General features: G+C 45.6%; 1 protein-coding gene across 3 annotated transcripts in view; it reads right to left on the reverse strand.

Annotated features, from left to right (window-relative positions):
• LOC140388118 (ATP-binding cassette sub-family C member 9-like) overlaps positions 1 to 21,720 on the reverse strand; it is a 299,102-nt gene that overhangs the window by 190,421 nt on the left and 86,961 nt on the right. For all 3 annotated transcript variants that reach the window (XM_072471781.1, XM_072471779.1, XM_072471780.1), the window contains exons 5-9: positions 21,122 to 21,364; positions 18,400 to 18,585; positions 11,903 to 11,950; positions 8,429 to 8,593; positions 5,500 to 5,655 (exon numbers count right to left, since the gene is read on the reverse strand). In XM_072471781.1, coding sequence (XP_072327882.1) covers positions 5,500 to 5,655; positions 8,429 to 8,593; positions 11,903 to 11,950; positions 18,400 to 18,585; positions 21,122 to 21,364 — 798 coding nt within the window. The remainder of the gene's footprint in view (positions 1 to 5,499; positions 5,656 to 8,428; positions 8,594 to 11,902; positions 11,951 to 18,399; positions 18,586 to 21,121; positions 21,365 to 21,720) is intronic.

Raw genomic sequence — 21,720 nt, forward strand, 5'->3', positions numbered from 1 at the left:
TGAGGACAAGACCATGTACAAGACGGTCCTTCTCAAACTCGTCCAACACTTCAACGTTGAGGTCAACGAGAGTTTCGAGAGGTATCTCTTCCAGCAGCGCCTGCAGGGTAAGGATGAGCCCTTTCAATCCTTCCTTACGCACTTCCGTATCCTCGCGCAGTCCTGCGGTTATAACACCACCTCCAATTCAATGATTCGGGACCAGATCGTTTTTGGGGTCACCTCGGGCACCCTACGCCAGCAGCTATTAAAAATTAAAGGCCTCACCCTAGCCTCCGCAATCGAAGCCTGTGTCCTGCATGAAAACGCGACTAGCCGTTACTCCCAATTTCAAGCGGCCGAATCGACGCGGCAGGTGTCCTACGCGGCCGGATCGGTGAGGCAGGCATCCTACGAGGCCGAACGGGTCCAGGCGATCGAGTTCCTCCCGGACGTGGGCGCCCATTTCGCACGCTTTCCAGGGCCTCCCGCGTTTGTGCGCGCCAATAAAGACGTCGACACAGTGGGACGTGATGCGCAGGCGGGCTCGACGCAAGACCGAACTGCGCATGTGCAGTGGCGCAACAAACGCCATGACGTCACGACGTGCGGCAACTGCGGAGCTGCGCATTTAAAGCGGCAATGTCCGGCAAGAAACCGACAATGCCTCCGCTGTGGCAAGATGGGCCACTACGCTGCCTGCTGTCGAGCAGCTCAACCTGCCAATGTTCCCCAATTCCGACAACCTCGCAGGGACGTGCGGACCATTCAGCCTCCTTACTACGAGTCGTGCCCAGACGATATCCAGACCAGTGACACAGACGACCGGGACGCCTTCCGTGTTGCTGTCATTGATGGGAACCGGATGTCTCAAGCCAGGACCCACCAGCCGTTGCAAGTGAACACTGTCAATCCGGGTGATGAATGGTGTGCCACCCTAACGGTCAACCGATCACTGATAACATTCCGTCTGGACACTGGCACCTCCGCCAAACTCATAGCATGGTCAGCCTTCTACGCCATGAAGGTCAGACCACCAATTCGGCCATCCCGTTGCAAGATGGTCAACTACAATGGGAACGTTATCCCGGCTATGGAATCCTGCCAGCTGCAGGTGATACACAACACACACACGGCCACACTCTCATTCGAAATAGTCGGATCATCAAAGGACTCCCTGCTAGGCACACAGTTCTCCACCTCGTGCAATGACTCCATGCTCTGTCTCCAGAAGGCACATCTGACTTCCCAGATGCAGAATTCAGGGCACAGTTCCAATCGCTCCTCGCCCACAACCAGGAAGCATTCGAGGGCATGGGATCACTGCCCTACACCTACAGAATAGGGCTCAAACCGGACGCCACCCCGGTCATTCACGCACCTCGCAGGGTCCCAGCGCCACTCAAAGACTGCCTCAAGCAGCAGCTGCAGATCTCCAGGACCAAGCGGTGCTATCCCGGGTCACGGAGCCCACGCCATGGGTCAGCTCCATGGTGTGTGTTAAGAAGCCCTCCGGCGAGCTCCGGATCTGCATTGATCCAAAAGACCTCAGCAACAACATAATGAGGGAACACTACCCCATACCCAAACGGGAAGAGATCACGAGCGAAATGGCCCGAGCTAAAATCTTCACAAAACTGGATGCCTCGAAGGGTTTTTGGCAGATCCAACTGGATCAGTCCAGCCAAAAGCTGTGCACCTTCAACACCCCTTTCGGCAGGTTCTGCTATAACAGAATGCCATTTGGCATCATCTCGGCATCCGAGGTCTTTCACAGGATCATGGAGCAGATGATGGAGGGCATCGAAGGGGTGCGCGTCTACGTGGACGACGTCATCATCTGGTCCACCACACCACAGGAGCACATCAATCATCTCCAGCGCGTCTTATCGCACATACGGGAAAAAGGCCTGCACCTCAACCAAGACAAGTGTTCTTTCGGCCAAACCGAGCTGAAGTTTCTGGGGGACCACATATCCCGGTCAGGGGTCCGTCCGGATGCAGTCAAGGTGAGCGCCATTACAGCCATGCCGCAGCCGGCAGACAAGAAAGCAGTGCTACGCTTCCTAGGCATGGACAACTTCCTGGGAAGTTCATTCCCAAACTTGCCTCCCACACGACGGCTCTGCGCCTAGTCAAGAAGTCCACGGAGTTCCAGTGGCTGCCCACACACCAGAAGGAATGGGAGGAGCTCAAAATTAAGCTCACCACAGCCCCGGTATTGCCGTTTTTCGACACATCTCGTGACACTAAAATTTCAACTGATGCCAGCCAGTCCGGCATTGGGGCGGTACTCCTGCAATGGGATGACACTGCGTCATGGGCCCCGGTTGCCTATGCCTTGCGGGCCATGACCCACACAGAACAGCGCTACGCACAGGTCGAAAAGAAGTGCCTGGGTTTGCTGACCGGAATAGACAAGATCCATGACTACATGTATGGTCTCCCCTAGTTTACCTTTGAGACTGACCATTGCCCCCTGGTCAGCATCATACATAAGGACCTGAACGAGATGACCCCTCGCCTCCAGCGCATCCGACTTAAACTCAGGAGGTATGACTTCCAACTGGTCTACACCCCGGGAAAGGACCTTATCATTGCAGATGCCCTATCTAGAGCAGTGAGCACACCGCCCGATTCGGAGGGGTTCGTCTGTCAGGTTGAAGCGCAGGTGGCCTTCACATCGGCAAATCTGCCAGCTGACGACTCCAGTCTGGCCCGTATTCACCGGGAGACTGCAGCTGACCCCCTTCTACAACAGGTGATGCGCCACATGACGGGAGGGTGGCTCAAAGGACAGTGCCCGCAGTTCTACAATGTCCGAGACAACTTGGCCGTCATTGATGGTGTCCTAAAACTGGACCGGATTGTGATTCCGCACAGCATGCACAAGCTGGTCCTCGACCAACTACACAAAGGCCATCTGGGGGTCAAGAAGTGCAGACGGAGGGCCCAAGAGGCAGTATACTGGCCGGGCATCAGTGATGACATTGCCAATCTGGTGCTCAACTGCCCCACCTGCCAAAGGTTTCAACTGGTGCAACCTCCTGAGACGTTTCAGCCCCATGAGCTGGTGACATCCCCCTGGGCGAAGGTGGGTGTGGACCTTTTTCACGCGCTCGGCAGGGACTATGTAATCGTCATTGATTACTTTTCAAACTATCCAGAGGTCATACGTCTGCATGATTTGACATTGTCTGCTGTCATAAGGGCCTACAAAGACACCTTCGCTCGCCACGGCATTCCGATTACTGTCATGTCGGACAATGGGCCCTGTTTTGCCAGCCAGGAATGGTCGTCCTTTGCTGCTTCATATGGCTTCACACACGTGACGTCCAGCCCTCTGCATCCCCAGTCCAATGGAAAGGCGGAGAAGGGCGTTCACATCGTCAAGCGGCTCCTCTGCAAGGCTGCTGCTGCCGGATTGGATTTCTGCCTAGCCCTGCTGGCCTATCGCTCGGCCCCTCTAGCCACTGGCATCTCACCAGCCCAGCTGTTGATGGGTCGCACCCTCAGGACCACTGTGCCATCCATTCTGGTACCCACAACCAACCATGCTCCGGTACTACACAGGATGCAACAGCAGCGCGTTCGCCAGAAGATGGCAGATGACACACGGGCAACTGATCTTCCCGCCCTGGCGCCTGGAGACGACGTCCGCATCCACCTACCAGAAGGTGGCTGGTCAGCACCTGCCGAAGTTCTCCGACGCGTGGCTCCCCGCTCGTTCCTGGTTCGCATGCCTGATGGATCCATTCGTAGGCGCAATCGCCGGGCTCTTCGCCTGCTTCCACGCTCGCTACGGGAACTTACACCGCGCCCTCCTGTTGTTCCTGATATCGACTTTGTGGAGCTTCCTGCCACCATGCCCCTTCCGTCGTCGCCCGTGGCCAGGCCCATTCCTCAGCCGGTGGATCCAGACCCACCCTTGAGGCGGTCAACCCAAATTCGTCGCCCAACTACTAGACTGGACTTATGAGCCTGTTTGTACATTGAACTCATAATACCACTGTGTTAATATGTTTCTGTTCTTCCTTGTCATTACAGGAGTTTGTTTTGTAGTTCAACATTTCCCCGTTCTTTGTTTATGGTACAACCTCGTTGCTATGTCGCACCTGACATCGCCCCTTGTATATAGTTTAGCCCCATGTACATGCTGTAGATATTGCACACACACGCATCCAGCTGCACTCAGTACACATCTCTATTTATAACCACATAGGCACATGTTCTTGTAAAAAAGGGGGATTTCATGATATTCAGGTAAACATCATGGTACAAACATACATACATACTGATGGACAGATCAACGGACCAATCAACACACACACAACACCACAGCCAATCACAGGCAAGAGCATACACACTACAAAACAGGGAACACGACACTTCCCGGGCATTCCAGCAGGAGACAGCTCAGGGCACAAAGCTCACAGCAAGCCACTCAGACATCCACCATGTGCTGAGTGCCACTCCAAGATTGTATTAGGAATAGGTCCACAGATTCTAGGGTTATGATCGAACCTCAGTAACCAGTTTACCACTGTAAATAAATGTGAGTAATAAAAATGAGTTGTACCATTCGCAACCGTGTTGGTTCGTCTGTGTAGCAGAGTACCCAACACATCAATCAAGGGGGGATAATTTAAATTTTTTAAATGGCCGATATTCTCAGCGGACCTTTGGCCACTCTCCTTCTCTCCCACGACGGTGCCAATTGCTGGTGAGATTGGAAAATCCCCCCCAATATAATCCTTTGCGTCCAAAGTATAAACATGTATTTTGTTTTTACCACTTGAAGTTGATGATAGTTCTATTAATATATAAATGATTAAGCATTTTCTGTAACTTGTGAAACATTCGACATGTGTCAAATGTGTTCAATGTTATTCAGGGGTTATAGTTAGTGAACGTGCCCAATTTCAATCTTACGCCATTAAAGATGAAGGAGGGCCACACACGTTACCCACTCACTAGTCACTGGTTTAGAGCCTATTGAAGGAATTGGATTGACAGCCCAATAAGACATTTTTCAGTATTTGCTTTCCTTCGTTCTTCAGGACTAAGCATAAAATGTGCAGTGACAAATCCGTAGCTTCGTTGCTTTTGAAAGCCTTTGTTACATTTTACTCCAAAGAAAGATTGTTCTGTGAAATTAATCCTTTTGTATCGTGGAAAACATTAGTCAAGTGCCAATGCAAAAACATAACAGAGAACTGAACTAACATGGATATACTTGACTGCTCAAATTACTGCCTTGAGTTGCCCAATAAGTTTCCAAAAGTCTGCAACATGTTTGTGCCAACACAGAGAACACAATTCAATCCAGGACATTCTCTTAAGCAAGCTAACTGACTCAGTGTACAAGTATATTATATTAGTTAAGTAAAGCAATCTACTTTCCACTGAACAAGGTACAGTCGGACTCAATTTGACTTTCAAAAGTAGCTTTTCCATTTGTAATAGTCTACCTGTTTGACATTTCGGGGCTGTCGGTAAGATTAGGCTTGAGAGCTTTACCTGAACTGGCATGGCCCACAGATTTGGACAGAGGAATACGAACCACATCAACTGGTTTGTTTCTATGGCAACAAGGTTATTGATTTGACCCAAGGTCACCTCTCCCGTTGACATATTGGAGGCGGATAGACGGAGGATCTTGTTGTAGATCATAGCCTAAAGACAAAGCAAATTGAGAGATTATTTTTACTGAGAACAGGCAGGTTTCATAAATGGGAGGGAGAAATTATCAATTCAGGTGTAATCAAGGGGGGATAGTTTAAATTTTTTAAATGGCCGATATTCTCAGCGGACCTTTGGCCACTCTCCTTCTCTCCCACGACGGTGCCAATTGCTGGTGAGATTGGAAAATCCCCCCCAATATAATGAATGGTCCCAATGGCCTTCTAAGCCATTTAAGTCTCATCTGAGATTAAGGAAATTTCTGACAAAGATACAATAAGCTGAATGGTCTTCTGTTTTGTGAATATTCTGCAATTCAATGTTACAGTGGGTGTTCTGAACGTGACGATGATTCATTTCGAGGCCAGGAATTTCCTCAAACAGTGTAATTGGCAAGTTACGCCAAGACCTACGCCAGTCTTGTCTGATGGTATTCACATTAACATTTCCTGCCAATATCATGAGCATACTCCGTATGATCAAAATCAGCATAAGCAATCTGTGCCCAAAGAAAATGCAGAACTTACTCTGTATTCCTTAAGTCATTCTTTATACATGGGAATTAAAGTTCCAACATCATGTGGAAATACGATAGGGTTTTCAGTTTAGAAGCAACTTTATCTGAGACGCGATAAATGCTTTCAAAGATACAGAAGAAAAAGTGAAAATCTCAGTGAGGAGAGTTTTTAAAAAGAAATCACCAGGAATATTAAATGTTGGGCACACAGTTCACAGGACAGGTGTAAATGCAACTCGAACAAACTGGTCTTTTGCACAAAGGGTGCAGAAATGTTAATGAACGTCACAGGGTTTTGGTGAAAGTTTACTGACTCAGTGCAAAAGATGAAGGAAGCTCAGATGTAGGGTAAAACCAGCAAAAGTCACTAGTTCATGAAATTCCATCATATTTTGTGCTGAAAATCAGCATTAATACCTTCTTATGCTAATGTTACTCAGAAGAACACAACAAAATGGGAGGATAAAATGTTTTGGACCCATTAAATCAAGTGGAAGAAAGTTTGCTTGTTCATAAGTAGAATACTGCAGGCAACTGTGATGTTTTGGCAATTAGCCAGGCATTAATACTAACAATAACATTGCATTTATACCATGCCTTCAACTAGGAAAATGTCCCAAGGCCTTTCACAGGGATATAATCACTCAAAGGTTGATGCCAAGGCAAAGGAAGGAAGAATGAGGACTAAAATCTTGGTCAACAAAGTAGATTTTAATAAGCTCCTGGCCTATGTTTATCCTTCAATCAATATCATTAAAACAGATGCTAATGTCATTATCACAATGTTACTTGTGGGACCTTGCTGTGCACCATTTGCCTGCTTTGCTTACATCAGTGACTATTCTTCAAAAGTACTTGATTGGTTATCAAGGGCTTTGGTTGTGGAAGGTGCGACAAAAATGCAAGCTCATTCATTAACAGAAGTGTAAGGGGTGGAGAAGAGCAGAGGTTTTGTGAAGGAATTCCAGTATTAGGGCCTGGATATCTGAAGGGACAGCCTCCAATGGCAGGACAAAGGGAGCGGGGAATACTTAACAGCTACAAACACATGGACCTAAAAGGCTTGTAGGAAATATATGGCTAATCATACAAAGGGATTAATTAATATGCTTTTGAAAAAAAAAACTTGTTGAAAGCAAGTTTGTTAGGGTGTGTATTATTTATCTAAAAGCCAGTCAAAGAAATACACAGTGTGGCTTTGTGATCTGTCAGAAAAGGTTTTGCAAATATCATTACCCTGTGATAAAAAAGATATTTGTTAACAAGTCAGAAAAGTACACGTCAAACGTTCACATTGTCTACACCATTTGAGGTTTAAGTACTGGTAGATAAGCAGGAAGCATCAAGGAGGCAAAGAAGATTCAGCATTTATTTTGAAGTGTGCTGTTATGAGGTGCATAGGTCATAGCTGGATTATTCAATGATATTATCACATTCAGGAATCTGAAGAATCCCAAGGGAGCAGAGCACCCCTTCCACCGACCATCACCTCACCCTCCCCAATTCACTTGAGGGGGCACCCACTAAATGAAGCGCAATTTCATTGATTGAATCATCAGCACTGACGGTGACTGACGGCTAAGGTTACCTTGAACTAAATTGAATACTTTTTATGCCCCCGTCGTAGCACTTTTACCTAGAGTCAGACGGTTATGGGTTCAAACTCACTCCAGTGGAGCTGAACCCATAAACTAGGCGGGTCCTTAAATGAGGGAGTGCTGCATTGAGTGAGGTGTCACCTGTTAGGTAAGATATTAAACTGAGGCCTTTTGCCGAGATATAAAACCTAAAATGGAGCTATTTCAAAGAAGGGCAGGGCACTTTGCCCTGATCCTGGCCAATATTTGTCCCTCAACCAGCACCTAAAAACAAATAATCTTGGCATTATCGCATAACTGTTTGTTGGATCTTACTGTGTGCATCTTGGCTGCTGTGTGTTTTCTATGTTGCAAAGGTGAGTACACTTTGAAAGTGTCTGATTGGCTATTAAACATGTTGGAATATCCCAAGCACTATATAAATGCAAGTCCCTCTGTAAGACAAGCAAATATCCACTATTAAAAGATCTTAGTCAATCCCTTTCAGATTTTGCTACATTACTTGGGACAGTTCCCACACAGCCCTCTGAGATGGGCTACAGATGCTGCAGCATTTACTGAAGCAAACAGCCTTATGGCAAAACAAAAGCATTACTCGAAATGAGCAGCAGGAATCAGGGTACAACACGACGCAATTTGATATCTCACACACCAGCAAGGCTCCACGTAAATTGATGCCGGTTTCAATGGCCACATAGTAGGAGGCTTGTAGAAATGTCCTCTGTAGTATAAGGGCGAGGAAGAGCAGTACTGCCAGAACATGAACGTTCTCCAGAAACTCCTTCGACGACACAAAATAAACGTCCATGAGTTTTTCCTAAAAAAGGAAAGAGTTGAGACGGCGGTAGAAAAGAGAGCCATTACCTTACAGCCTGACGACTCTCAGATACGTGCAAAGTTAGTAAAAGGATTCTCTGCCAAAGAGAAGTCCATTTGATTTATTTTGAAAAGGATAACATTTCAAAGAGGAAACATTAATTGTATTTGTTGCATACACTTTCCGAAGTTTGTTTCATTACAGATATCTGGATGAACGATGAAAGGTGGTTTTGATTAGTCTAACCTCCAAATGCATTTTCCACACTTGCTGCGCTACCCTGTAATGTCTACAGGTCGGCTCTCGAAACGAAACAATTGAGTTGTCAGCTGAATCAGTTTCTTTTTCCATATAGTAATGGCATGCAAGTAACGATAACAACCCATTTTACTGCAGTGCTTCATGTGAAGGGAACCATTTAAGACTTGGTTTTAGAGGTGTAATTATGCAGTATTTTAAACATTTGCCAGTTAAGAATAGCATTACATCATGGGTGTCAGACATAGGGCTACATTTTTCCCGTGGCCACTTTTTGTTGCTCAAGTCTTTAAGCTGTCAGCTAAAACCATATTCCCTGAGAGTCATGATTCATAAATAAAGGAATCGAGCAAGGCTGACCAGGCAATGGATAAGGACGAGGTGCAAAATTCAGAATATATTATAAATAGATGTGCTGGAGCAGGTCCGGGAGTGAGAGTAGCATGGAACTTTCTTATTTCTCATTGCTCATGCCATTTATTTATTTATAGAAGCCAATTATGATTACTGCTCGACCTCAGCGAGCTCCCATTGGGCCCTGTTCAGCCCACTCAGCATCTTCCATCTGAGTGTTATTGCCTTTGGCAGAGGCTGATTCCCCCAATAACAAGTCTCCAATGGACATGTGAGATAGTGGAATTGATAGCTGGGTCATAACATGCAAGTGAAAGGGAATAGCCAAGCAGGAATATGGTTAATACTCAGGTACCATGGTGGACTAATTTCCTGCTCCGAATGCTAAGAAGCAAAGGGGCCACCAACATTTGAATGTATTATTCTGAATTGAGGTGGTTTCATTTATCTCTCCTTCATTGGCAGAGGTATTGAATGTAAAAGTAAGGATATAATGTTGGAATTGTATAAAACACTGGTGAGGCCACAACTGGAGTATTGTGTGCAGTTCTGGTCGCCACATTACAAGAAGGATGTTATTGCTCTGGAGAGATTGCAGAGGAGGTTTACACGAATGTTGCCAAGGCTAGAAAGGTGTGGCTGTGAGGAGAGATTGGACAGGCTGGGGTTATTTTCCTTGGAACAAAGAAGGCTGAGGGGTGACTTAATTGAGGTGTACAAAATTATGATGGGAAGAGATAGGGTGGACAAAATAAAATTGTTTCCCCTGGTGGAGAATTCTAGAACCAGGGGACATACATGCAAGATAAGGGGCAGAAGGTGCAGAGAGGACATGAGGAAGAACCCTTTTACGCAGAGGGTAGTGGGAGTCTGGAATTCGCTGCCCGAGTTGGTGCTGGAGGCAGAGACTTAAATTTGTTTAAAAAGTACCTGGATCTACACCTTACGTGCTCTAACTACAGGGCTGTGGACTGGGTGCAGGAAGGTGGAATTAGAAAGGGCACCTGTGTGTCCTCGGGCTGGTATGAGCAAGATGGGCCGAATGGCCTCCTTCTGTGCTGTAACTTTTCTATGATTCTATGAGTTTATCTGTGATGATTCTTTTTATGGATAGTGGGAGGAGTTCATCGTTGGTGGCACTTAATAAATACCTGCCTTAGCATTTGATTCCATTACTGTAACGGGAATCCATTTTAAGTTTTTATTAATTCTTGGGATGTGACGTCGCTTGGAAAGCCAGCATTTATTAGCCATCCCCAGTTGCTTTGAAGAGGTGCTCTACTTGAATGACTAGTCACACTTTGATAAAGGAAAGTGGCTTTTTAGGTCAGTTTACAAGGTATTATAGGGACTGGAGTCACATAAGCCAGGCCAGATAAGGATGCCAGATTTTGTTCCAACTGAATATTACTGAACCAGTTGAGCATTGACAACAATCCAACTGCTTCAGAGCCATTGGAATAGATTCCCTGTCCTCCCCGGATTTCTCAGTGGGAGGTGGCCTGTCATTGGCCGGCGGTGAGATCAATGGGATCTCACATTGATTCCACCCCACGCCGCTGGGAAAACCAGCTTTTTAAGCTTTTTTAACCAGCTTCTTCCATCGGGCTGGAGATACAGAAGTCTGAGAACACGCACGAACAGACTCAAAAACAGCTTCTTCCCCACTGTTACCAGACTCCTAAATTACCCTCTTATGGACTGACCTCATTAACACTACACCCTATATGCTTCATCTGATGCCAGTGCTTATGTAGTTACATTGTATACCTTGTGTTGCCCTATTATGTATTTTCTTCTATTCCCTTTTCTTCCCATGTACTTAATGGTCTGTTGAGCTGCTCGCAGAAAAATACTTTTCACTGTACCTCGGTACACGTGACAATAAACAAATCTAATCCAATTCAATCCAAGTTGAGATTTTTTTTAAAACCTGAATTCATAGTTGCAAAATGCCCTGGTAGGATTTGAACTTGTCTTCTCTGGATTAGTTGTCCAGAACTTTCTAGATTTGCAGAATCATAGAGCCATTATAGCGCAGAAGGGCCCATCGCATCTGCACTGGCTCTCCAAATAGCATCATGACTTAGGACCATTCCCATGCCTTTTCCCCTGTATCCCTGCACATTGTTTCTATTCCAGTAATTATCTAATGGCCCCTCGAATGCTTAGTTCACTAACATCAGCATAGCACTGCAGCCTCACAACGCCAGAGACCCGGGTTCAATTCCGGTCTTGGGTGACTGTCAGGTTTGCACGTTTTCCCCGTGTCAGCATGGGTTTCCTCCGGGTGCACCAATTTCCTCCCACAGTCCAAAGATGGGCAGCTTAGGTGGATTGGCCATGCTAAATTGCCCCTTAGTGTCCTAAAATGTGCAGATTAGGTGGGGTCATAGGGTTACCGGGAATAGGGCGGAGGAGTGGGCTTCGGTTCGGTGCTCTTTCAGAAGGTTGGTGCAGACTGGATGGGCCAAATGGCCTCCTTATGCACAGTAGGAATTCTATAGTTCTATGATTCTACAAAAACATCCCCATATACACACCAACATGCCCATATACCATCATAGATGTGTCAATTCATCTGGTCTTATAACTGCAAATCGGTTGGATCTTGCCCATTTACCAAGTTCCACGTACATCATCTAAACTGTTGGATGCATGGTTAAGAAAGGGGGGAAAAGGATCAATGATACTTACTTTCTCCATCTGATTTGTGCTTTCAATGGTGATATTGGTTCCATTACCCTGAGGAAAGTCAGATTTTTAATGAGCAACTTTCACAAGCAACGTTTTGCCTTTTTTAAAGCATCGGAATTGATCAAGCAAATCAAGTAAAGGAAGAGTTTACCACGCGTACGCCTGCTGACACAGTGTGAGACGAGTGCACATGTGCCGCTCCTGATTCATGCTTGATCGAGTTTCGATATCTCTGACTTTTAGCATTGAGGAAATTAAGCATTAATAATTTGGGAGTCTTTTATGACAATTAAAACAAGGTGGCAGAGAAGCGGCAGAAAAGACCCATCACTGCAAGCGGATCTTGCTGAAAGCAACACTATCTACAGCTGGGGAGGTGGCAGCATCCTTCTGATTTTTAAAGAGATTTTTAAAAATCTATTTTGAGCCTTTACTGTTTAATGAAGGCTGATTCTGAGAGCCTTTACAATTCTAACCGTAACCGCGGCGTTACCCTATGCCACATGACATCCCAGCCTATAGTGTTGATTCTCGAAACCCACAAGTTATGTATTCGCAACAAGGTTTTGCTCATAATCTACTGTGAATGTAGCTGCAACCAAAATTAAATATTTTACATTAACTCAAAGTCATAAAAGCCACCAATATTGTGGCATTACAGTTTCAGGATATGGAGTGAGATGAGGAGAAACATCTTCACTTAGAGGCTGCTGAAGCTGAGGAATTCTCGACCACAGAAGGCGGTGGAGGCCAAGTCACTGAATGTATCTAAGAAGGAAATAGATAGATTTCTAGACTCTAAAGGTACTAAGGGATATGGGAGATCGAGGGAGTATGGCGTTGAGATAGAGCATCAGTCATGGGCATAGTGAATGGCGGAGCAGGCTCGCAGGGTGGAATGGTCTCCTCTTGCTCCTACTTTCTGTGTTTCTAAAACCAGGGATGAGAAACTGTTCCTGATAATAACTGTAAGGTTGAAAGGAACAAGGGGAAGGGTTTGTATTTGGGAAGCCACATCACTGCATTGGCATCTTTCCCATTGGACGGCCTCCAATTGGCTGAAAGATGCTTCATTCAGCTGGATGGAACAGTGGGGGCTGTAAGTGGATTGCTGGTTCCATCTCCTCGCCCTGCCATATCGCATAAGCTGCTATAAACTGTTGGATAGAATGACCAGCTTTTCTCCATTTGGGAGTGCTTGGCTAATCGTTAGAAAGTAGAACTGATCGCTAAGGGAGAAGCTGCAATCAGATGTAACGGTATTACAATTAAATAAGGGAAACTACAAAGACATGAGGGAGGAGCTGGCCAGAGTTGATTCGAAAAGGAGCCGAGCAGGGAAGACAGCGGAACAGCAATGGCAGGAGGTTTTGGGGGATTATTCGGGTGGCACAACAGAAATTCATCCCAAGGAGGAGGAAACATGCTAAGGGGAGGACAAGGCATCCATGGCTGATGAGGGAAGTCAAGGACAGGATAAAAGAAAAAGAAAAAGCATACAAAGTGGCGAGGATTAGTGGGAAGCCAGAGGATTGGGAAGCCTTTAAAAGCGAGCAAAGGACAATAAAAAAGCAATAAGGGGGGAGAAGATGAAATATGAGTGCAAGCTAGCTAGTAATATAAAGGCAGATAGGAAGAGTTTTTTTCAATATATAAAAGGTAAGAGAGAAGCAAAAATAGACATTGGACCACTGGAAAATATGGTTGGAGAAGTAATAATAGGAAACAAAGAAATTGCAGAGGAACTGAATAGTTACTTTACATCAGTCTTCACGGTGGAAGACACCAGTGGAATGCCAGAGCTCCAGGAGAATCAGGGGGCAGAGGTACATGCAGTGACCATTACTAAGGAGAAGGTTCTGGGGAACCTGAAAGGTCTGAAGGTGGATAAATAACCTGGACCGGATGGACTACACCCCAGAGTTCTAAAAGAGATAGCTGAGGAGATTGTGGAGGCATTGGTGGTGATCTTTCAGGAATCATTGAAGGCAGAAAGGGTCCCAGAGGACTGGAAAGTGACTAATATAATATCGCTTTTTAAGAAGGGAGGGAGTCAGAAGATGGCAAATTATGCACCAGTTAACCTGACTTCAGTCATTGGTAAGATTTTAGAGTCCATTATTAAAGATGAAATCGCCGAGTACTTGGAAGTGCATGATAATGTAGGACTGAGTCAGCATGGCTTCGTCAAGGAGAGGTCATGTCTGACAAATCTGTTCAAGTTCTTTGAAGAAGTAAAAGGAAGTTAGACAAAGGAGAACCAGTGGACGTGATTTATTTAGATTTCCAGAAGGCTTTTGACAAGGTGCCGCGTAGGAGACTGTTAAATAAGTTAAGAGCCCATGGTGTTAAGGGTAAGATCCTGGCATGGATAGAGATTAGCCGATTGGCAGAAGGCAGAGAGTGAGGATAAAGGGGTCTTTTTAAGGATGGCAGCCGGTGACTAGTGGTGTGCCTCAGGGGTCAGTGCTGGGACCACAACTGTCCACAATATACATTAATCATGGAAACATAGACTTTACAGTGCAGAAGGAGGCCATTCAGCTCATCGAGTCTGCACCGGCCCTTGGAAAGAGCACCCTATCCAAGCCCCACAGCATCACTCTACCCCCGTAACCCAGTAACCCCACCCAATGTTTTTGGACACGGGCAATTTAGCATCGCCAATCCACCTAACCTGCACATCTTTTGACTGTGGGTGGAAACCGGAGCACCCAGAATAAATCCAGGCAGACACGGGGAGACCGTGCAGACTCCGCACAGACAGTGACCCAAGCCGGGAATCGAACCTGGGACCCTGGAGCTGTGAAGCAACTGTGCTAACTACTATGTTACCGTGCTGATCTGGAAGTAGGAACTGAAGGCACTGTTGCTAAGTGTGCAGATGACACAAAGATCTGCAGAGGGGCAGGTAGTATTGAGGAAGCAGGCGGGCTGCAGAAGGACTTGGACAGGCTAGGAGAGTGGGCAAAGAAGTGGCAAATGGAATACAATGTGGAAAAGTGTGAGGTTATGCATTTTGGAAGAAGAAATGGAGGCATAGACTATTTTCTAAATGGGGAATGCTTTGGAAATCAGAAGCACAAAGGGACTTGGGAGTCCTTGTTCACATTTCTCTTAAGGTTAAAGTGCAGGTTCACTCGACAGTGAGGAAGACAAATGCAATATTAGCATTCATTTCGAGAGGGCTAGAATACAAGACCAGTGAGGCTATATAAGGCTCTGGTCAGACCCCATTTGGAGTATTGTGAGCAGTTTTGCGCTTCGTATCTAAGGAAGGATGTGCTGGCATTCACCTGAGGAAGGAGCAGCGCTCCGAAAGCTAGTGACATCGAAACAAACCTGTTGGACTTTAACCTGGTGTTGTAAGACTTCGTACTGTGCTGGCATTGGAAAGGGTTCACAAGAATGATCCTTGGAATGAAGAGCTTCTCGTATGAGGAACGGTTGAGGACTCCGAGTCTGTACTCGTTGGAGTTTAGAAAGATGAGGGGCGATCTTATTGAAACTTACAGGACACTGCGAGGCCTGAATAGAGTGGACATGGGGAGGATGTTTCCACTTGTCGGAAAAACTAGAACAAGAGGGCACAGTCTCAGACTAAAGGGACAATCCTTTAAAACAGAGATGAGGAGGAATTTCTTCAGCCAGAGGGTGGTGAATCTGTGGAACTCTTTGCCGCAGAAGGCTGTGGAGACCAAATCACTGAGTGTCTTTAAGACAAAGATCGATAGGTTCTTGATTAATAACGGGGCCAGGGGTTATGGGGATAAGGCAGGAGAATGGGGATGAGAAAAATATCATCCATGATTGAATGGGGGAGCAGACTTGATGGGCCGAGTGGCCTAATTCTGCTCCTATGTCTTATGGTCTAAGGTTCATCTGATTTTTGCATTAAAGGACAGTGATGCCCTTGTATAGTGCATAGTTTTCATGCACAAAATATCAGAGGGTTTATTAACTGCACTGCATTTAGTTCTACTTTGCTAAACGTTAATCCTTCTTCAAGTATTCGAGAAATATTAATACAGAGCTTTTGCAGGTAGTCCAATAGTCTTTTTTTTAAATGAATTTAGAGTATCCAATTCTTTTTTTCCAATTAAGAGGCAATTTAGCGTGGCCAATCCACCTACCCTGCACACCTTTTTTTGGGGGTGACACCCACGCAGACACAGAGAATGTGCAAACTCCACACGGACAGTGACCAGGAGCCGAGACTGAACCTGGGTGTTCGGCACCGTGAGGCAGCTGCGCTAACCAGTGCCCCACCGTGCCATCCACTCAATATTCTGTCTTGACTTAAACTCAACCGTGGTGACACAAATATATTACAGAAGAAAATGCATTCCAACTTTTTGCATGCCGACACAGTGGCCCAGGATTTGTGGAGTTCCTGACCGCTGTCAACGTTTGTCATCATTACCCCTCTGAATCTGACACCAACTTTAGAACTTAACACAGGATTTCTGGGCCAGGATCGTTATGATAGCGGAGTTTCCCTTCCCGCCATTTGAATTGTTGGCCTAAAACACATTACTGGCTGGTCTCCATGGCATTTCACGCTCCAACAAGTGGCAATTGGCTGGAGGTGGAACCTAATCGGATTGGCCAGCAGCTCTCTAGTTCCTGCCGCACCAGGAGCTTTCAGTGAGCAGGACTAGGGCTAACCCCTCGATACTAAGTCCTGGGGGTTCAGGGAAGTGTGGGGGTCTCAGGGCAGGGGGGTGGTGAGGTGAGGCTGTTGGGCTATCCTGCCCGAGGTCTAAACACGGTTCATTTTCCGGCTTCCCCATCACCTTTCTACTACTCCCAGGAGCTTGACAATTTAGGTTGGGTGGGAAATGGTTCTGAACTGGTCAGTAATTGGCCACTAATGGGTTTCAAACGAGGCAAGGGTGGGTGGGCTGGACTAGGCCTCGCCTGTTCAAGCGTAAGGCGGCAGAATCCCAGTGGGAAGGGCATCCAAGAAATCGTATGGTTACCCTCCACCTCTGCCCTCTGGCTAGGCGGCACGATGGCACAGTGCTTAGCATTGCAGCCTCACAGCATCAGAGACCACTCACACCTTCACCTCACACTAATCCCACATCAGAGCCAATAATCTATAGAATCAATTGATCTGGCAAGAACGTACTCTTTTCTTCTCTTATATTGCTGTTTGATCTGCATAAAAAGATAAGCTTTGTTAATAAGACGCAACTGTTTTTTTTATACACTGACCTGAGTAATGACTACTGTTGAATGACTGATCTGACCATGAAAAATAATGTTATATTTATGGAATGCTGTTAATTCCCCTCATTATAATTAACTAGTGGATTTTTAATCTAGCCCTTTTCATTTTATTTTTTAACTTATTCATGAAAGTTCAGCTTCCACCTTGACTCCATGTGGATGCCTCCATCTTTATTTTGCTCACTGTAAAATATCAAAATGCAAATTGATCATTTGTGCTTTTCATTTCCTGGTTGGCTGTCTGTGAGAATCCTTTAATATAATTGGCTGCTTGGACAACTTGATCCTATCACAGCAGCTCAACACTGAGAATTGCTATTGAAGAGGTCACTCAGCATCCTGACTTGGAAATATGTAACCATTTATTCACTGTCGCTGGGTCAAAATCCAGAATTCCCTCCCTAAAAGCACTATGGGTGTACCTGCATCTCGGGGACTGCAGCAGTTCAAAGAGGCAGCTCACCACCACTTTCCCACGGGCAACTTTGGATAGGCAATAAATGCTGGAGTGGCCTCCTTCTACACTATAAATTCTATGATTCTATGACTTGCTAACGGCACCCATATCTCGTAAAATGATTTTTTTTCTAAAACACTAGGATTGGTTGCACGTTGAAAGAGTTCTGGTTCTCTCCAGATATTGCTAGATAGGATGGCACGGTAGCACAGAGGTTAGCCCTGCTGCATCACAGCGCCACAGACCCGGGTTCGATTCCCGGCTTGGATCACTGTCTGTGCGGAGTCTGCACGTTCTCCCATTGTCTGCATGACCGGATGCTCCGGTTTCCTCGCAGAAGTCTTGAAAGACGTGCTGTTAGGTGAATTGGACATTCTGAATTCTCCCTCAGTGTACCCGGACAGGATCTGGAGTGTGGAGCCTCAGGGATTTTCACAGTAACTTCATTGCATTGTTAATGTAAGCCTACTTGTGACACTATCTGTTAGCCAGACTCTCTTCAAAGTCATTGAACTCAAAATCTAGGCCATTCTCCCAGCTCTGGGTGCAACAAAATAAAAACTCCTCAGTCTCTTTGAAATTAATACACAGTATGAAGCAGGATAAATGGGCCATTCAGCCCAATTGTTCTCTGCTAGCGTTCCGCACTGGCCTTGTGGGTAATTGAAAGGCCAAAACACAGCAGTTCAGACCAGATGAGACTAGAAAAACACATCTCAGTCTGGAGTTCTGCTTAACATAAGAACACTCAATTAACAGCCTTGCCTACCAACAAACAGAGCAACATATTAAATCACAAACTCACAAAGCTGCTTAATTTGCTCGTCTTGCTAAGATGGTCAACAATTTTGAAGATGCAGAGGGGACCAGCAAAACCCAAAAGGTCGGCCAAGTAGCGGAACGTGCTGCTAAGGAAGATCGGTCGACCGTAAGCCCTGTACATGGAACGCCATATCGAGGGAGGCCGATCCCCCGGGAAGGGCGCATTTTTCTGCAGGGGAGAACAAACACCAACGGGATGATTCAAACTCGAGTAACTCAGTACAAAGAAAGAAACAAAAAGTACAAAAGATGCTCGGGGCAACAGTGAGCAGTTCGTTAACAGACTTAATTTTCAACAGTTTTGCTTGCTAGTAAAATGGGCATGACTGTCAGTAGCTACTCAAGATGAAGCAAACAATGGAAGTACCTTCAAAATGTGCACGGTTTCTGGTGGTTTAGGTTAGTTTTTGTTTTTAAGTTAATTGGGTGTGATTATTTTCCTTTTTATTTGTTTCTGTTTGATTGTCTCGGGTTGTATTGATTATTATGAAGAATTACTTAATAAACATTTTTTTTTTAAAAACGTGCATGGTGCAGTGCAGACTCCAAAGCAAATTAGCAGATAATGTTATGGGTTAATTCATCAGATTCAAAATCACTCATATGTAGGAAGACCATTCTTTCTCCCATTTTAATACCTATTGTTTCTTAAGAAAGTCAAGATTTCTATCTCCATTATTGTTGCTGGAGGTCTATTCCATATTTGATGCACTCATTGGGTGGGATTTTCCGTGCCCCTCGCGGCATGTTTCGTGGCGGGGGAGGCGACTCACCATTGGCTGGCAGAGGGGCGGGGTTTCCTGTTGTATGCTCCCTCCGGCACCGGGAAACTCATGGCGGGGGTTCCCTGTTGGCAGGACCGGAGGACCTGCTGCCAGGAACAGCCGGAAGATTCCGGCCTTTGTGTATGAAGAGATTTCCAAAATTTGCCTTTTAAGTTTGAACCCGTGTCTCCTGGTATTACTCTCAACTTGGATAAAAATATTTGACAGCCTTGGAAAACATTCTATACATGGGTGTGGGACCTTTGATAGTCTACAGTGTTGATGGTTGATAGCCTGCAGTATGGGACTGTTGGCGCTGGGGTCTGGGACTTATGGTTCTCCACGTTGAGGGCTCACTGACGGCCCAGGATGCCAAATACCCGAGTTAGTGTTAACACACTACAGTAAGAGTGAAGATATTCTACGTCTTGGTATGATACTTACAGAAACAAACGGTTTTTGGAAAATAGTAATAGTGTGGACGACTTTTAGATTTATGATGAAATCTTCCCAAAACTGCTTCAAAATTTGACTTAAAAGCAACAACTTAAAAGTTGTCTTCATCAGGGCAAAATATTACTAAATGCTAAGCAGAAGAAATCACTTGTATTATTCAAGTTCATGATTCTGATCTGTTTTTCTGTCCTAATCCCAAGGGACTGAACTACATACGTTTGATTTGAAATTACACAGTTTCATGGTTTTTTTTTCCTTCATGGGATGTGGGCATCACTGTTCCCATCCCTAATTGCCCTTGAACTGAGTGGCTCGCTAGGCCATTTCAGAGGCCCTAGTGGTGGGAAGGTGGTGGACTAGTTGCATTGTCACTGGACTAGTATTCCAGGTACCCGGGGTAATGAATCCCATTCCAGATGACAACATTTGAATCCGATAAAAGCAGGAATTAAGAGTCCACCGATGACCAGAAAATCATTGTCGGAAAAACGCACTTGTGACTCTGTGAAAACCCCTCTTAATGTCCTTTCGGGAAGGAAATCTGCCGCCCTTACCTGGTCTGGCCTACATGTGACTCCAGACCACAGCCATGTAGAATCATAGAATCATAGAATTTACAGTGCAGAAGGAGGCCATTCGGCCCATCGAGTCTGCACCGGCTCTTAGAAAGAGCACCCTACCCAAGGTCAATACCTCCACCCTATCCCCATAACCCAGTAACCCCACCCAACATTAAGGGCAATTTTGGACACTAAGGGCAATTTATCATGGCCAATCCACCTAACCTGCACATCTTTGGACTGTGGGAGGAAACCGGAGCACCCGGAGGAAACCCACGCACACACGGGGAGGATGTGCAAACTCCGCACAGACAGTGACCCAAGCCGGAATCGAACCTGGGACCCTGGAGCTGTGAAGCAATTGTGCTATCCACAATGCTACCGTACTGCCCGTTAAATCTTCAGTTCAAGGACAATTAGGTTTGAGCAATAAATGTTGGCCTACCCACATCCCATGACTGAAAATAAAAAGTTAAGAGTTTCATGATCGCCATTACTGAGACTAACTTTTAATTCTAGTCTTTTTTTATTAACTTAATTCAAATTTCTCCAGTGGCTGTGGTGTGATTTGAACCAATGCCCACAAAGGATTTGCCCGGGCACTTGTTACTCATCTAGTGATGTTACCACTGCACCACTGCCTCTATGTCATGCCTAGCAAACCCTAAATGGTGTCTAATAAAGAGAGAATTTGTTCAGATAATTCATTATCACATATTCAGATAAACCCCAGGATTTTCCAATCCCAAGTATTGTCATGGGCGGGATGGGAAAATTTGCACTTTTTTCCTTTCGTTAAACTTTGCCACCCCACCCTTGACGAGCCTGGCAGGACTGGAAAATCCTGCCCAAAGAGTAATGGAAGGTACCTTTTGGTGTTGCTACCATCAAGATGAGATACATATACATTCCATTGGATTCATACCTTCTGCTCCTCATAAGCTTCTTTCAGACGCATGTAGTTGGTGAGAGCCCTTGTGGCTATGGGTAACTTGCCAATGGTTTTCAGGTCTATTGGCCTCTTGTGCGCTGAAATGATGAGCGTGTTCATCCACCAGTATGTTGCTTTTGATAGTAAATTCACAAACGGCTGCAGGAATCTCACACCCAGATCTTGTAAGTCTTCAGGTGGTTTCACTTTTTTAGGGTTTGCAAAGAACACATATTTCTAGCAGGAGTGAAAATGAGGCTGCTTAACCAGATGTTGTTTGAATAACTTGCATCAGTTTTAGTTTGCATTGAATTAGAGCGTACAGCATAGGAAGAGGCCATTTGGCCATTCGGTCTACAAGGGTGTTCATGGACTCCCATCCCTCCTTCTCCAACCCTATCAGGATATCCTTCTTCAAGTCTGCCTCATGTGTTTATCTAGCTTTGCCTCAAATGCATTTAAGCTATTTGCCTCAACTACTCATTGAGCTAACAAGTTTCACATCAGACTCTGGGTAAAGAAGATTCTCCTGAATTCTCTTTAGATAGATGAGTGACATTCTTATATTCATGGCCCTAGTTTTTGTCTTCTCT

Source organism: Scyliorhinus torazame, chromosome 13 (genome assembly GCF_047496885.1).
Source record: "Scyliorhinus torazame isolate Kashiwa2021f chromosome 13, sScyTor2.1, whole genome shotgun sequence".
Lineage (NCBI taxonomy): Eukaryota > Metazoa > Chordata > Chondrichthyes > Carcharhiniformes > Scyliorhinidae > Scyliorhinus > Scyliorhinus torazame.